General features: G+C 37.9%; 1 protein-coding gene across 3 annotated transcripts in view; it reads right to left on the bottom strand.

The window, feature by feature from the left end:
- The window catches only part of CNTNAP2 (contactin associated protein 2), a 624497-nt gene that overhangs the window by 194910 nt on the left and 411048 nt on the right, over positions 1–18539 (bottom strand). For all 3 annotated transcript variants that reach the window (XM_072329823.1, XM_072329822.1, XM_072329821.1), the window contains one exon: positions 7280–7399. In XM_072329823.1, coding sequence (XP_072185924.1) covers positions 7280–7399 — 120 coding nt within the window. The remainder of the gene's footprint in view (positions 1–7279; positions 7400–18539) is intronic.

Consider the following 18539-nt stretch of genomic DNA (forward strand, 5'->3'; position numbering starts at 1 on the left):
GACAGGAAACATAGCAGCATAGATGCATGTGAAAAAGGACTATAAGATCCAGTTTACAAGAAACTTAGCATATGTTATACTTCTTTAATCTTCTGAAGTCATTCAAATTGTTACTTTGTGCCATTTGTCATTATTTACCAGAGATTTAAGATAAGGTATCATAATAATGAAACAACACACTTTTGTTGGAATGTTTGTGGAAGCAGGCAAGTAGTTTAGGAAGGAAAGAAAGAAAAGGAACAGAAATTGTTATAGATCATTAATAATCTTTTATTAGAAGGATATTTCACAGAACCTAAATCTAGAAATTATTATATGAGCAAGACGTAGGGTTTCAGAATTAAAATAATGAAAATTCAGACATCAGTGATGCTGTCAGCCTGTCAGATTACTTTTCTATGGCTTAGAGAAGGAAAAAAAAAAATAATTAATCCCAGTTATGAGCGTAACTACTGTTCCATCTGGTATTAATATCCATAATGTCCATCCCAAATAACAAGGGAATTCTATAGGTCAACAGTCCTCTACATTCATAAGAATTACTAGCAGTAGACAAAATCCAGAAAATTATCTTTTATTTCTATAGATTTTCCCCTAACATATTGCTACAAAGTTTCCTAGAAGTGTATCAGTTTTTGTCAGTAATACTCAAAATATGTAATTCTTTCACAGTTGAAGTTGTTTCTCTTTTCATTTTCTTTCTGTTGTTTTATACACTTATGCTATTAAAGGCCAAGTCAAGGAACTATGCCTTGAACTTGGAATAGTAAATACTGACCTTTAAGACAAATCTTACAAAAGTCAGTAGGAATTTGTTCTGGTGTCTTGAGCTGGTTTGCACAAAAGCCCTGTTTTCTGATGAGCTTGAAAGGTCCTTGGCCAAGATGCTTTCAATTCAGCCATGAAAATCTCATACTCGTTAATTTGAATCTCTAATACCAAAACCTAAAGCCAAATATTTCACTCTGGCATTTTAACTATATAAAAATATTTTGATAAACTGGGACAAACTCATTGCTTCAGACTGTCTGTGTTCACAGAAATGTGCTTATAGACAGAGATGAATTTTGACTGTTACCCACAGCAATAATGTTATAACATGTTCCATGTTATAACTACACTAATCTCCAAAACACTATATTCCAACTGTTTTCCAGTCTTGATTTTCACTACACTGTGCCAGTCTATTCTGGACTACATGGCGTCATGTAAATCCATGTACTTGTGACTGATGTGGTGCAAGTATCATATGTTCAGAGATGAGGTAAGAAAAGGCAGTATGCAGCACTAGCCAAGTAAAATGAAATATTTCAGGTAGTGTAAGATGGTTATTACTTTAATATTCATATCCATATTTAAAAGTTCTACATCAAACACAATAATTTCTTTGCACCAAGTTAAAAAAAAAGGCAGGGAAAGTGAAGAAAGTAATCCATGTGTATCTATTGCTCCCACTCCCAAATACTGAGGAAAAATTTTATCTATCACTTATGAGATTTTACAGAGAATACATCATATTTGATTGAAAGCCTAGGATGGGAATTTACAAGGTTTTTTTTTGAAAAGCTATTGATACAAATTATGACACCAATGTCTTTTTTTTTTTTTTTTTTTTTTTTTTTTTTAATGATCAGAAAGACATGTAATTTATAGCATGTTAGAAGGGCAAGTTTTAGGCCAAGAAATACCTTGGATTTCTGAGCCAGGACTAGTGATTAGATTGCCATAAGAATGGTATTAGCAACAGGAGCTGCAATGGGTTTCATGTCTCTGAAGGGAGCTTCATGCAGATACCAGATTCCAGATAATGCAGCCCTGATACATTCTCTCAAAGTAAGGGAATTTGGGGCTTTACTGTGGGCCCCTGTATGAAGGAAGATGGAAACATATTCATGGATGAATGTAGATGTCCTTTGTGTAGAAAGGGCTGAATGCCTCATGGAAAAAAGAAATGCACTACACTGCCAAAACATAGTATGCTCATACAGATGCACCTACCATCAAACAGGTCTTCATCACTGTAGTAGACATGCTAAATCACAGCTAGAAAGAGTGATTGGATATCTAGTAGGAAGGCAGGGCCAGCTCAGGTGAGCTCAGGTGCAAGCAATGTGCCTGAGTGACCAGAAGGGGGAGAGCCAGGATCCATGCCTTCCCAGACTTCATTTAAGGGTTGGAAGTGGAGGCAAGAATATCTTGCAAGAGATCCCTGTCTACCCAAGGCCTCTGAAAGCAAGCAGCTTCTTTCCCTTTTATTCCCATGGCTGTTGCATTTGAATGAATCTTACCTTGCTTCAGCGTCACAGAATGGCCTGGGTTGAAAAGGACCACAATGATCATCTAGTTTCAACCCCCCTACTATGTGCAGGGTCACCAACTACTAGCCCAGACTGCCCAGAGCCACATCCAGCCTGGCCTTGAATGCCCTCAGGGATGGGGTAACCACAACTTGAATGAAAATGAAATGTGGCAAAGAGCAAAACAGTGATGGGGAGGATGGCAGCCGGAGCACTGCTGCCAGCAACAGCACTTAGCCACTTAGTTTGCTTTGCAAGTCATTGCTTGCAGTCTTTTTGATCTCACCATGGGTGCACAGTGGCAGCTCTGAGCTAGGAAAACTGGCAGTAGTTTTTGTCTTTTTAGGGTCTTGGATGAGCCACAGAAAACCCAAAGGGCAGACAGGTGCCTCAGAGAGATAAAAGCCAGTGATTCAATGGATAATGGCTATATGTAGAATCATTTGGACAAATAAAAGTGATGTTTCAATAAACTCTGGTCTATGGACTTTGGTGGAAGAACTTCATAAATATGTCCCAGAGAACTGGGAATGAAAGTGGTGACTTTCGATGGCTGTTTTGTGAGTCCAGACCTGATTAAGTATTCAGCAGGGATGAAGGTCCTCATCTTACAACAGGCACCTTCCCACCAGTATGGCACACTAGTGTCAATATCAAACCCTTTGGCATCCTTAGTGGCCATTCTCCAGCAAGCTTCCCAGTTGATGGATCATCTAGGAGAAACGGAGTGCCTATGGACCAGGAACAACATCTGGACATTAGAAGGGGCAGAGGTGCTGCCTGTAACTAAAACTAGGAGGTTCACACCATGGTCTTGTCAACTGGGACCCATATGGGTATCTGAAAACATATTTAATGACTTAACCCAGCCTGAGGTTCAATTTGCAAAAACCGATTGCCAGCCCAATCATGTTGGCGGTCCTGGATGACCAGGACTGTCCCGCTGGATTGGAGGCTGTCGAATGTGACTCCCATCTTCAAAAAGGGCCAGAAAGATGATCCTGGTAGCTACAGGCCTATCAGCCTCACCTTGGTGTCCAGGAGGGTTACGGAACAAATAATCTCAGGAGCCATCATGGACCAATTAAAGGTCAGACAGGGGATTAGGCCTAGTCAGCATGGGTTTATGAACCATAGATCCTGTCTGACAATCTCTCTCTTGCTTTCTACAAAGACTCCTTGTTTTTATTTTCTATTTCTTTTCTATCACCTGTCTTCCTCTCTCATCTCCCTAAGCAACTAAGATTTGTAGTAAACTAGTCAGGCAAACATTTGACCTGTTGTGTCTGTATCTCACTGTCAGATATGCATATGTTAAAGAACTTTACACTAAAGAACATCTACTTCCTAAACTTGGAGAATTATTATTATTTTATTATTATACCCTATTACCTAGGAAATGAGTGGAGATATGGTGACTATTTCTTCAGAGGAAAATCTAGCTCCTATTTTACACACACCTAACTCTTTGAATAACTGGCTCAAAAGACTATGAAACCCTTGATATTAGCAAGGAAAATTTACTGCTTAAAGCTGTAATGGCCAGTCCCACTGGTAAAAAAGAAATTTGTTGTCAGATTCACTATGCATATAATAAAGAAGCAAGAAATATTGTCGATTTATTGTTGTTCAGCAAGTTGGCTTGCCAAAAGTTTGGAAACGGAAAGATTTGTGCCTAAATCAGAAGGCTTACAAGTCACGCATAAAGGAAAATTCTGAAGTACAGGAAGGAAGATCTATCTGGATGGAGGACAGAGAAACAGATTCTGGAATGATGGGTTCTTTTCTCAGCTTGGAAAAAAATATTATCAGGGTCAAATGGAAACAGCCAAAAATCTTTCTTTCCAGTCGCTACCAATAGCAGATTACCGTATATCACATAGATACCATTTGTTATCCCAAACACAGTTAGGGCTGGCCTTAAGATCCATGGAAATAACTAAAAGATAAAGCTGCCAGGCATGAATCTCAAACTTATGTTGATTACAAGCAACTTGTTTTCTGTTAGACTTAGTCTTGACTGTTTTTAAATTTGTTAATATTTCCCAAGAAGATCAGTATAATATTTAAAGTTTAAGATTAACTATATCATTTTCTTTCAAGGTTCCAGTTTTGTGGAAAATGCTTCTTAGTTGACACTGTTCTTCAGTAAATTTCAAGCACTAATCTGCTTGAGAACTGCAGCCAACTTCTGTTACAGAAGTGGCAATGTTGATTATTTGTACTGTCTTAAATACTTCTTTATTATTTATGTAATTAATCCCATGAACCTGAGAACAGAATATAGTAGACAAAGTTAAATGTAAAATCAAAGCAACCTTGCATTTTCTGACAATACTACACAGAAATCTAATTTAAGATACTTGAATATGAAAAATCAATCCTAGTTAACTCTATTTTGATAAATATATATATATTCCTGACAATTCTACAGTTGGTAGAAGCATTCCCTTTATACTCTGGCAATTATTTTAAGAAAGCTTAGCATATGACTACTTCTAACTCTGCTGAACATGTGTATGACTTCTGTACAGCCAAAAGCACTTGTGAAGAGCAGAGATCACTTAAATATTATATTACTGTTAAGTAGCATCACCTGAAAAATATTCTGTGCTCATGAGCTCTAAGATTCAAATTGAAAAATTACATTAAAATGAATGTTAAGAATAGTTATTAATAATTTAAGGATGATTATAATATTCCTGTAACGTGTATTTATCATAACCATAACAAACAGAAGAAGTTAAAGGATATTTTTAAAAGAAAACAGTTTGTTTTAAATCACAAAAATGCAAATAGCATGAAGGACGTAAGAGCAATTTAAAGAAAAGCAAATTATACTGCATGAGGCAGCCATTGTTTTTTAGGAGCAAAGCATTTCTACATTGTGCAGTGTTTCCTTGAGGCTGTTCAAAATTGTCTATTCCAATAAGTAGCCTAGATAACCAGTTAAGAGCTGGGCTTGGCCTTAAATTTGAAATTCATACCTAACTTTGGAACTTTGAGAGAAAAAACATAGCACTTGAACCAAAACATAGTAGAAATCTATGTTATGTATGATACATTCTCATGGACAATCTCATATCAATAGCTCATGGTATCTAAGTATCTTTTGATTTATGATGTGATTTATAAATATAGCCTGGATAGCGATAGTTGATATCAGAACAACATCTAGAAAGCAAGAATTATCTGTTCTGCTAACTTGACTATAGAATGCATTGCACAGTTATAAATATGTAAAGCATAATTACTGACTGGGTTAATTGCATTTCTTCCCTAAAGTTAACCCTATGCTCAGATTTCAGTTAAGTTCAGGTGTATTTAGAGCTGGAGTAGTCTACTTTATTATTTTATTAATTTACATTAAAAATATAAGTTTTTTAAAAGATTTTTTTTTTTATCTTCTTTGTGAGAAAACTGTGAAATTTTATGCTATAGTCTCAGAAACTATGCAAGATTAATCATTCTAACACAAGTTTGTCTCTTTTTCATGTATTTAACAAGAATACTCATGTTTTGTTTCTCCTGTAGGTGTGGGGAAGTCATTAATACCTGGACAGAAAAAAGTATTGACATTTTCAGAAAGTTGCCTTTGGAATTCATGAACCATGAACATTACTGAACTAGTTTTCAACAAAGCATCATAGGATTATAGTGTCATATAATACACCAGGCTGGAAGAGGTTTATGTGGATTATTGAGTCCAATAAGTCCTTGCTCCACACAGGGCCACACAAGATAAAGCTCTGTGTCTCATAGTATTATCCAAATGCTTCTTAAACTCCAGCAGTTATAGTGCAATGATTGCTGCCCCAGGCAGCCTGCTCTAGTGCTAGTCTATACTCTTTGTGGAGAACCTTTTCCTAACGCCCAGTCTGATCCTCCCTTGATGCAGCTCTGTGTTGTTCTCTTGGATCCTATTGCTGTCATCAGAGAGAAGAGTTCACTTCCTGCTCCCCTGCTTCCCTCTTGAGAAAGTTGTAGGCTGCCACAAGGCCCTCAATCTCCTCATCTCTAGAATGAACAAACCAAAGGACTGGACAAACCAAGGTATATACCTAGTGTTCTATATCTTTCACCATCTTCACAGTCCTCCTTTAGGTGTTCTCTAACAGTTTTATGAATTTATATAAAGTTGCCCAAACCTGCATGCACAATTTGAGCTAAGACTGTACCAATGCAGAGAAGAATGGAGAAATCCATTCCCTGAGTTGGCTGGTAGTGCTGGGTCTGATGCAACCTGGAGCATGATTTGTCTTTTTGGCTGCCATGATCCACTGCTGATTCACCTTCAACTTTCCATCAACCAGGACCCCATATCATTTCCACACAGCTCTTCGTTCTATCTGTATGTATACTTAGAGTTCCCTCATCCCATGCATTGAATTCTGCACTTGCTCTTCTCAAACTTCATATATTTTGGAATTGTTCAGCTCTCCAATTTGTCAAGACATCTCTAGAAAGTCTCTCTAGCCTTGTGGGAGTCAAGAGTTCCTCTCAATTCAATGCAATCTGTAAACTTAGTAAGTATACCTTTCAAATCCTATATCCAAGTCATTACAGAAAACATTAAAGAAGCTGGTCCTAAAATGAAGCCCTGTGGGAGTCCACAGGCTACTGTTCTGGTGGAACTCCTTTAACTGTACAGTAGTATTATATTGGTAAGTATTGTATTGGTAAATAGTTACATATGTCTATACAAATCTTAAATGATGCAGCACTTAAGATGAAATAGCCAAAATTAATAGCTTCAATTTAAAAAGCTTATGAAATGAAGTTACTGACTTAATACCATATACTATATACTATATCAGACTATAATACATGACAACTATACTTTTGATGACTCTAACCTGTCTCACAAAAATTTCTTAGCAACTATTTTTCTTTTGCCAAGTAACAAGAATCCTTCCTCTCGATAAATGTATGTATATGTAAAGAAGAAAAAAAAAAAAAAAATCAACAAATACAGCAGTTACCTGTCATGTTGCAGTAAACTTTCAAAGGTCCCAGTGCTCCACTGCCATCTGGGTCTATCCAGTAGTAATTTGAACTTTTGCCTAAGTGTTTGTATGCTTCACAAGATTGCTCATAAATAGCTGGAATAAAATAAAATACAGTAGTAAGGTTCTTCATATCCTGGAGAGGAAAAAAAAAAACAACAACAAAAAAACAAAAACAAAAACAAACAAACAAACAAAAAAACCCACCAAAACAAAACACAACAAAACCCACAAAGACAATAAATTGACTTTATTTATATTTCAAGAACCATGCCTTTGGCATTAAAATATCATTGCCTTTTACAGAAAGCGAAGAAACTTTCTGAAAAATACTGAACTGGTTAAACTCTTGATGCATACAATTTTATTACTATTATTTCTCACAAGAAAAAGACAGAATGGGAAGAGAATTCCAATAGTTTGGAGGGAAAAGGAAAACAGTATTTTCAAAAGTAACTTTTCCATTTTCTAGAGACATATTAATTTTGTTTTTAATTTTTCTTGAACTGAATTTTAGATTTCTTTCTGTTTGTCTGTTTGAAATCAATCAGCTCTTAAAATAAAGGAAATGTTTGCTTAACCTGATTTTATATTCATTCTAAAATTTCATCTAATTTTTTTTTTTTTTTTTTTTTTTTTTTTTAGCAATTCTTACAACTGATCTGCTACTAAGCCTGATTTTATTTGAGGCATCCATAAGGATGAGATGTTTTATTGGTCTCAGATGCAGGAAGGAGAGCAGAGCTGAAAAAAAATCTCAAATTTTAATGTGATGTAAATGCAAAGGACTGTTATATATGAATGAAGAAAATCTGTTAATGCTACAAAAAGAAAAAAAAAATCACTTGTTCATTACAGGGTGTAAAGTCAATTTAGTGCAAAAAGTAGACACTCATTAAAGTATGAGCTCTTCCAAGTCGTTTCCCATCCTTGCTTCCCACTCTAAGATCAATTATTTCATTATCAAGGAGATTCTCTGCCTATTTTCAAACATGTTGTACAAGATATTGTTAGAGAATATATAACTGTTTTTTTCTTTTTTTTTCTTTTTTTTCTTTTCTTTTTCTTTTTTTTTCTTTTTCTTTTTTTCCCTACCAGAAATGTATCTCTAGTTCTCTACGTATTACCTAAATGCAACCACAAAAAAAGCTACATTTTTAATAATTTTTGTGACACTGCTTTTGTAGACAGTAGTGCAACAGCAGAGAAGAGAATTGGAAAGCTCAGGCAGACTAGGAAGCTTTAAAGGGGAATGGAGTAAGACATGGTAACCAGATGTCAAAGGTGAAGGTGATACAGAAGGAAAGATGCCGTAGGAGTATGTTGTGATTCAATGTTTCTTTCAAATGAGCTTTTGAAATGCTGCAAAAGGATCTGTGAAATATGTAACAGTTAAAAATAGAAGACCTATGAAACCAAAGAATACCTATAGTAGTTGAAAAGATAAGCATTTGACAAGTCATAGATTTAGAAATCATTCAAGTTCATTAAGACCTGTAAGAATATGCAAGGAAGGAGAAGACCTTCACAGAATCAAAACAAAAACCTTAAATCAGGAAATTGGTAAAGGTTACTATGAAAAAGCAAAAACAATCAATAGACCTAGTAAACTACAAGTCAGCAAAAGACAAGACTTCAATGAGGAGAGACCTTGTTGTTCTCTTCAAATATCTGCGAGGTGACTGAGGCAAGAACAGTGACAGTGACACTGGTGACAAGCGACAGGATGAGGTGAAGTGGCCTAAAGTTGCACTACGAGAGGTTCAGGTTTGACATCAGGAAAAACTTATTTACAGAAAGGGTTGTTAAGCATTGGAATAGGCTTGCCAAGGAAGTGGTAGAGTCATCATCCCTGGATGTGTTTAAAAATTGTTTGGATGGGTGTTCAAGGACACAATTTAGCAGTGGGTTATTAGAGTTGGGGTAGTATGATTAGGTTGTGATCTTGAAGGTCTTTTCCAACCTGAGCAATTCTATGATTCCACAGAGTACATGGGTAAATGAGGAAAATGGATAGAGAAATAAGAACAAGGAGAGAAACAGGTCTTACACTGATGATTTGTTCAAAAGGAGAGGGAAAAAAACAAAAAAACAAAAGAAAAAAAAACAAAACAACAAACAAACAAACAAAACAAAACAAAACAATAGGTAATAGATGTCTGTTCTTCAATTCAGTAAAATTAACATGCAGGAAACAGTGAATTTGCTTTCTTGATAGTTGCTCAGAAACCACAGGACTTTTAAGGTAATTCAGAATACATCAGAACATCAAAGTACCTCAAGCTAAAGTTAAAACTCACTACAGCTGCCTTGATATCCAGATACACAATTTCTAGCACAATGCATTCAAGTATTAAAAGAAAAAAAAATAGTTATATTATTTCTGGAAAGAATAGGAGAAAAACCTCAACAAATGACTTACTCATCTTGACATTCTCTTACATCATATAAAAAACAGTCTTTAAGCAACAAGAGATGAAAACCTGTTTAGAACAGAACAGTGAGCTTTAAGGATCATGAGAAAAGTACAGAAGAATTAAAAAAAAAAAAAAAAAATAGAAAGACTATCAAAAAGATGGTATAGCCCTTTAAAAGTTTAATCACCTGAATAATACAGATCAAAGCTAAAATTTGAAAAGTGCTATCTGAATTCTAAAACAAAATATAAAGAAGTACCAAAAGAAGAAAAAAGAAAAAGGTTGTTTAAAGTTTTAGTATAAAACACCAAGCTTCTTTTACAGTAGTATCATTGGCAGAAAATCTAGTAATCTAATTATCTGACAAAAATAACTTCTAATGTATTTTGAAGTTCACCATTTGCTACCACGACAGTGGACTTGAGCATGACCTGATGGGAGAAGTCTCTCCTCTTAGAAAAATGAGGCGCGGAAAGCAGAGTAAGGGAGAATAAGTTAGGAGTAGTACAAAAGTTAACAAAAATACTTTCCAGTCATGTAGAATTCTAAAGCATTTTCACTGATTACTTTCCTCATGAGTTCTATTCCACTTCAGAAGAACTGCTTAGCTGAATAGCCAAGGGGAGGAATTCGTTCTTAGTTTTAGAATTTTAACAGCTGTAGAAAAGTAAGTGGTTCAGAAACTCAGTTTACAGAATATTCTTTCCTGCTCCAGATTGTTAGTCAAAAGATGGAAAAAGACAACTTCTCTTAGAATGTTTTTTTTTTTTGTTTGTTTGTTTTAGAATCATAGAATCATAGAATCATAGAATTACCCAGGTTGGAAAAGACCTTGAAGATCATCAAGTCCAACCGCAGTCTAACCAGTACCCCATCTCTAAAAAAAAAAAAAAAACAAAAAAAAAAACAACAAACCTCTGCTAAATCATATCCCTGAGTACCACATCTAAACGGCTCTTAAACACATCCAGGGATGGCTATTCAACCACCTCCCTGGGGAGCCTATTCCAGTACCTAACCACCCTTTCTGTAAAGAAGTTCTTCCTAATATCCAACCTGAACTTGCCCTGGTGCAACTTGAGGCCATTTCCCCTCGTCCTGTCACTTGTCACTAGTGAGAAGAGACCTGCCCCACTCTCACTGTAAGAACCTTTCAGGTACTGGAAGACGGCAATAAGGTCTCCCCTCAGCCTCCTCTTCCCCAGACTAAACAGCCCCAGCTTCCTTAGCCTCTCCTCGTAGGGCTGATTCTCCAAGCCCTTCACGAGCCTCGTTGCCCTTCTCTGGACCTGCTCCAGTACCTCCATATCTTTCTTGTGCTGAGGTGCCCAAAACTGGACACAGTACTCGAGGTGAGGCCTCACCAATGCCGAGTACAGGGGCAGGATGACTTCCTTAGTCCTGCTCAGCACACCATTCTTGATACAAGCCAGGACGCCGTTGGCCTTCTTGGCCACCCGGGCACACTGTCGGCTCATGTTCAGCCGTGCATCAATCAGTACCCCCAGGTCCATTTCCTCCACACAGTCCTCCAACCACTCCGCCCCAAGCCTATAGCGCTGCCTGGGGTTGTTGTGGCCGAAGTGCAGGACTCAGCATTTGGCCTTGTTAAACCTCATTCCATTGGCTTCAGCCCAGCTCTCCAGCCTGTCCAGATCCCTCTGTAGGGCCTCGCTACCCCCAGGCAGATCCACACTCCCAGCCAATTTAGTGTCATCTGCGAACTTACTGAGAGCGCACTCAATGCCGCCATCGAGGTCATCAATAAAGATGTTGAGGAGGACAGGCCCCAGCATCGACCCCTGGGGAACACCACTCGTGACCAGTCGCCAGCTGGATTTAACTCCATTTACCACCACTCTCTGAGCCCGGCCCTCCAGCCAGCTCCTTACCCAGCCGAGAGTGTACCCATCCAAGCCACGGGCTGCCTGCTTCTGCAGGAGAATACCATGGGAGACAGTGTCAAAGGCTTTGCTGAAGTCCAGGTAGACCACATCAACAGCCTTTCCCTCATCCAGCACTAGATGATAGAAGGAGATCAGGTTGGTCAAACAGGACCTGCCCTTCATGAACCCATGCTGGCTAGGCCTGATCCCCCGTCCATCCCGCACATGCCGCGTGATCTCCCTCAAGACTATCTGTTCCATAACCTTCCCTGGAACCGAGGTCAGGCTAACAGGCCTGTAGTTCCCTGGATCCTCCTTACAACCCTCCTTGTAAATGGGAGAATTTTGTTTGTTTTTTTCTTCTTATCCTCATGGAGGTAAACAGATGTTCTTAATCCAGTTTTACTTTTTGACTGGTACAAAAATCAAGTTATCCCAAATAGCTTACACAGGTACTAGCACTGCTGTTGGCTATCTCTAGAAAGCAGAGTAATTGAAAGACAAAAAGGACTTAGCAACTCTAGGTTGCAATAACTCTAGGTACATACTTTTACCACAGAGTTCCAGTAGCGCTTTGGTGACATAAAGCTTCCTCATCAGTGTAAATAAGCAACTTTGCTTTCAGTGCTATGAAATATTCTGCTTTTATATGTATAAAACTAACTATAAATGTGAGTACTATCTTGAAAGTATGGCAAAATGAACATGCTCCTCTATGTGTTCTCTATGTGTTTGTTGTTGTTGTTGTTGTTGTTTTCTCCTGTCAGTGCATAGGTTGCTGCTCAGCTTCTGAGGAAAATACTGAAAACTAAATAGTCTACAAGGTGCTGAATTTTATGACACTCAAGTGGGTTTCAGCTCTTAAATCCCTTCAAAGGGGCTAAAAGCACAAACAGAAAGATGAGAGAGACACACACAACAAATGTACTTCATAAATACAAGGGTTTCTCATTCCTGTTCACCCATATATCTACATCCAAATATATCTACATCCCTCTGCAAGGCCTATCATCCCTCCAGGAAGTCAACACTACCTCTCAGTTTAGTATTGTCAATAAATCGCCTAGAATTGAGCCTTGGGGAACTCCACTGCTGCCTGCCCTCCAGACAGTTGTAGCCCCACTCACTACTATTTGAGGTCACTATTTGGCCAGTTTTTCACCCAGAGTAGCAGAAACCTGTTAATTTCATAGATGGACAGTTTGTCCAGAAGGATGGTATCAAGAGCCTTATTAACATCCAGAAAGATTACATCCACCACCATCCCTTCATGAACCAAGTAGGTGGCCTTCTTAGAAGGAGATAACATTGCTAAGGTGAGGTTTTCCCTTGAAGACTCTCCCATGCTGACCATACCTGATAGTAGTTTTGTTCTTTAACTGCCTATCCATATCCCCTATGACAATCTTCTCCATAACTTTTGCAGAGTCTGAGGTTAAACTGACAGTTATCTGGTTTCCTGAGTCTTTTCTCATGATCTTCTTGTAGACAGATATAACACTGGCTAGCTTCCAGTCATCAGGGATTTCCCCAGACTCCCAGGAATTTTGACAAATTTTTGAGAGAACTCCATAATGCAATTACTTGCCAAAATCCAGCTAGCAATAAAATTGCCCATCAATCACCACTCTGTTGGCAACACAAGGTCTTATTTGTGTTAAGTATGACCAGCCAATCCCTACAAAGCAGTCAGTGCCCAGCTAACTCCCCATGACTTTATGACCTTCCTTGTCATATCATGTATTATGGAATAATCCCTTGCCTAAATCAGGCTTGCTGTTTTGGCTCCACCTCATTTTCTGCTGCTCTGTCATCACAGTAGTGTTTCAATTCCCAGTCCCAGGTTTGCTCCCATCACTCAGCAGCAACCAAAACACTGGTGTGCTAGTAGCACTATTTTGGCTGAAACCAGGACAGTTCAGAAGGATTATGCAAAAGGAATTCCATAAAGCCTCGCACAAACAAAGGCAATGTAATATTAAAATGTTAAAAGAAGTGTAGTTTATATTGGTCTTACAGATTGAATAGGCTGGGAACACAATTCTCCATTCAGATATAGAGTGCACGACAACTTAATTCAATTCAATTTATCAAGAATGTAATTAAAACAAATTTGTAACCTATTTGAAAAATATCTTGTATATTTTTTCCCTCTTAACAGCTGAAAATTAAATTTCAAACGTCAAAAGTGTAATTATACTATTACTACTGGTAGCATAATCCTGTCATACTTTTTTTTTTTTTTTTTTTTTTTTTTTTTTTTTTTTTTCTAGGTGCTTTAAATCATCTCCACTAATTAATCACATCAAATGTCCCAACAGTATTTCCGTTAGCCTGATACAACAGAAATCATACATCTTTTTCTAAATATTTTACCATGGATTTTACAGTGTAAATCAGAACTTGGATATAACATTGGAAAATGTAGAATTATTTTACTAAGAATAAAAAAAATTATACATGGAATTTAAAAAGAACTTCTGAGGAACTCTTTGAACATGTAAATGCTGAAAGCAATCTATAGAAAGAGCAGTAAAAGTCATTAACAGAGATGCACAAGTCACAGACATACACTCATCTGGTTAGAAGTCTCTAAGATACAATACCTGCAACCCCAGTCAGTCCCAGATGGAGCCTTTTTCATACATGGACATCCTAAAAAGTTTGAGCTTGAATAGTAGATTAATCAGGCTCACTCATAATCCTATCATTATCTAAGTAACAAGAACAGAGAATTAAAGAAAGAGGGAAGCAAAAGATTTTAATTTGCTGATTCAAGACTAATTTTGTTGTTTTTAATCAAAATCTGCATTTTTTTTTTTTTTTTTGTAAAATTAATAAGGCTCAGTAATGGTAGGAATAAGTGTTGATAGTCTGTCTGCAGTAAAATCAACACAGATATTAAGAAGAGTTCTCAGGAAACAACAGAAGTAGAGCTGAATAAGAGGTTTTGTGTGGGTTGCAGTGTTTCATTTTTCACCAGATTCTTTGTTCAAATACTAATTGCATCTAGTAGAGAACAAAAGCTATTTCCCACCTCAAACTGACTCTCCAGCAAGCTGTACAAAACACAAAAATATTTTCAGTCTTCATTGTAAACATATTGTAAACTTCCTCTCACATGTAAAGGCAACTTTTAAAAATGGATGGTTTAAAATAAACTGCAGAAAAGAACTTGGAAATTGCAGTTATGGAGGCTCATCTGTACTTAACTGGTGTGTTCAGCCCAATTATAAGATGTAACTGAAGTGTTGCTCACACTACTGATGGCAATACAATCCTCATGGACTTAGTGACAAGATCTTATGTTCTGCATTGGTGTTTGGAGATCTATTCTGTGATCTCATCCAATAGGAAGCAACACCATTTATCTTCACATTTTTAGAAGAACGTAATGCTTGTCTGACACAGCATAACTCGCTGTAGAAATCAGAAACACTACGCTTTAAAGCTAGCACTTTTTTTATCTCTGTGCACTTTTTTAAAGCTGTATGTACTATCATGCTTCCTCCACTTTACTGGAATCCGTACAGGATGCTAAGCTAAAACTAAAAAAAAAAAAAACAACAACAAAACAACCAACCAAACAAAAACCAACCAACCAACCAACCAACCAAAACAACAACAACAACAACAACAACAAAAGAAAACCAAACCAGAACAAACAGAATAAAAGAGAAAGAGAAAAACCTGCTTCTTCTTCCTTCTGGAAAATTCTTACATTCTTTCAACACTTGCACCAATATTACACCTTTTTAGGAAGCAGGACCAGCAGGGTTGCTATGTTAAGGGGACAGGCCAGTTTCCACAGGTGACCCCTGGACATGTTGTGCCCTCACTGAAGGGCATTGTCCCCAGAATAGGTAAGGATAGTGTTGGTAGACCAAGGGAAATTCATTCCATGTGAGGAAATTGATCAGGCCCAGGTAGACCAAGCATGACAGGAGGGCTGGACACAAACATCCCAGGAGAGCTCCGGGTAGACTGGTAGGTCCCAGCACCAGCCACAATTTGACCATCCAGGCCCATGGGCAGATAGGGTAGGAAGTGGACTCAGTAAGGGTATCAGGCAACTGGGATGTATCAGCACCTTCAGGATACATGGCTTCTTCTGTACAAAACTACTTCTTTAAATCCCAGGCAAAGCAGATGTTTATCAGAGAGTCACTAATAGGCTTATTAAAAATCCAGACTGAAAGTGGTATTTCTTTGTTATCACTGCATTAGGGGAAAAAAATAAATAAATTAAATACTGTCCTTGATTCCTTAATCTCAGGAATATACAAAATGAAAGTTCAAGTAAAGACATGCATGACAATGCATACACAAAGTTTAGTATGTTACTTGCGAACAAAGGATGTGAAAGAAAATTAATCAGTGGAGGTCAGTTTGAAAGACTGAATAAAAATACACACAAGGAAAGTAACACATGCATTAATTCTTTTCTTCAGTTGCTCCCTCTTCAACAAGCTAGCAAAGAGCCTCAGAATACCTTGGATGTAAATAAACTTTCTGCTTCTAGTTTGTCAGAATGTCGGTAATGACTTTTCTGAGAAACTTCAACTACTTTCGACATATTAGACCTTTATGGAAAACTTACCAGGGAAAAATGCAAACCACTTTCATCTTGGAAGATGTTAGCAGATTTAGATTTTTTTCTTAGTTTTGTCAAAAACAAAAGTTAACACTTGGATTAGTGTTGTTCTACTGCCTCCTGGAGGCATTCTAGTTGCCTGTATGTTGGGGTACTAAGTTGTCTTTGTAAGGATTTATGAGTGCATACAGTAGTTCTGAGTAGATGGAGTGTTCTAGAATAGTTGAGTTATGGCCTGTAGGTTAAGAGTTAGTGGGTGGGGGGTTTAGGTAGGTGTGTATATAGGTTCTCTCGCGTGCATTGGATTTAGTGTAGCGGGTGTACACATCTGCACGGGACTTAGGATGTTATATAAGGAGTGTGACACAGCAATAAACTGAGATAAGATTTCATGGCATCCATGTTTCATAGTATCATAGTATCATAGTATCGTGTGAGTTGGAAGGGACCTTAGAGATCACTGAGTCCAACCCCCGGGATTCGAGCCCTCTAGTGTAGCAGAGCGGCACTTCTACCACTTGCACCACAGGGGGGATTTGAACTCGGGCCTCTGGTGTTGCAAGTGGCGGTTCTAACACTGTGTGCCACCGCCACACATGTTTATGTCTCTCTCCTCCGGATGGTTGAGGTCCCAGGATAAGGTGGGTTAATTGACGGTTACATCACCTGTACATTCTCTTCTGATAATTAGAGCACCTATCTGTTCATCATTATACAACCTGACACATGAGAACCTAAGTAACATTACTATTAGTGGACAGTCTATTTTACTCAGACCAGGGCAAACAAGTAAAATGTCTGCAGCATTATCATCATTTGCAGCAGATGCATTTTTTCTAAGTAGGTTATCTATTGTTTCTTCAGATTCTCCCCTTCTTTCTATTAAACTTTAAGAGAAAAAATTTCCAGTCAGTGAATTATTAAGAACTGTATTGATTTTATTTATAATGCATTAGTATGCCTGTTAATCTGTAAGCCATTTTAAAATAAATCTATATGAGTTACAAAATAAAAAAGTAACTATGTTATTCTCAGAGCTCCCCCAGTCTCTAGTGAAGTGGAAAACCATACTTAACTTCTTTTTTATGACCATGTATTTGCAAATTTGTAAAATTTTAAATTAAGTTCAAAGCATATTTTGATAAATCATGTTATTATGCTTTTGCTATGAAACTACAGTCTTGACAAGACAAATATTATAACACTACCTTTCCTCATCTAGACTCTAAATGTAGAAAATCAAAGCTTTCAGATGTTCAGCTGCATGTTCTGATGCAGTTTCTAAGTGTGTCTTTTGCAGACAAGACTAGCTAAGTATCTAAGACTGTGGATTTAATCTGGAATGGCTGGGCCCAGAGAATAGCAGTGAATAGAGTTAAGCCCAGCTGGCTACCAGCCACTAGCAGTATTCCTCAGGGATCAGTACTGGGGCCAACCCTGTTTAAGATATTCAATGATCTGGTTGAAGAGATTGAGTGAACTCTCAGTAAGCTGAAAGAATACCACACAGGGAGGAAGTGTTGATCTGGTTGAGGGTAGGAGGGCCCTACAAAGGGATCAAAATAGGCTGAATTGCTGGCGGAGTTGTATGTGCTTTATCAAGAGCAAGTGCTGAGTCCTGCACTTTGGTCACAACAACCTCATGCATTACTACTTGGGGCAGAGTGGATAGAAGACTGTAGAGGAAAAGGACCTGGACTGATAGTTGACAGCCAGCTGAACATGAGCCAGAAGGGTGCTCAGGGACCAAGAAGTTCAGTGGCATCTTGGCTTACGACAGAAGTAGTGAAATCAGCAGGACTAGGGCGGTGATTGTTCCTCTTTACTCAGCCCGAGTGAGGCCACACCTGTGTACACTTTTGGGATCCTTACTACAAGAAAGGTACTAAGAGCCTGGACTATGTCCAAAGAAGGAGAACAAACCTAGTGAAGTATCTGGAAGAGATCTCACAAAAAGCAGCTAAGGGAACTGGGATTGTTTATTCTAGAGAAGAGTAGGCTCAGGAGTGATCTTATCACTCTGCCAGTACCTGAAAGGAGATTGTAGTGAGGCAGGAGACAGCCTTTTTTCCAAGGTAACTAGGAATAGGACAAGAGGGAGTTAGCCTCAAGTTGTTCTAGAGGAGACTCAGGTTGGATATTAGGAAAATTTTGTTCTCTGTAAGAGTGATGAGTTAGTGGAAAAGGCTGTCCAGGGAGGTGATGGAGCACTGTCTCTGGTGGTTTTCAGAAGGGTAAATGAGGAACTGAGAGACAAGGTTTAGTGGGTAAAATGGTGATAGACTGACAGTTGGCCTAGTGGTCCTTTCCAATCTTAATTATTCTATGATTCTAAATTT

This window comes from Excalfactoria chinensis, chromosome 2 (assembly GCF_039878825.1).
Source record: "Excalfactoria chinensis isolate bCotChi1 chromosome 2, bCotChi1.hap2, whole genome shotgun sequence".
Taxonomy (NCBI): domain Eukaryota; kingdom Metazoa; phylum Chordata; class Aves; order Galliformes; family Phasianidae; genus Excalfactoria; species Excalfactoria chinensis.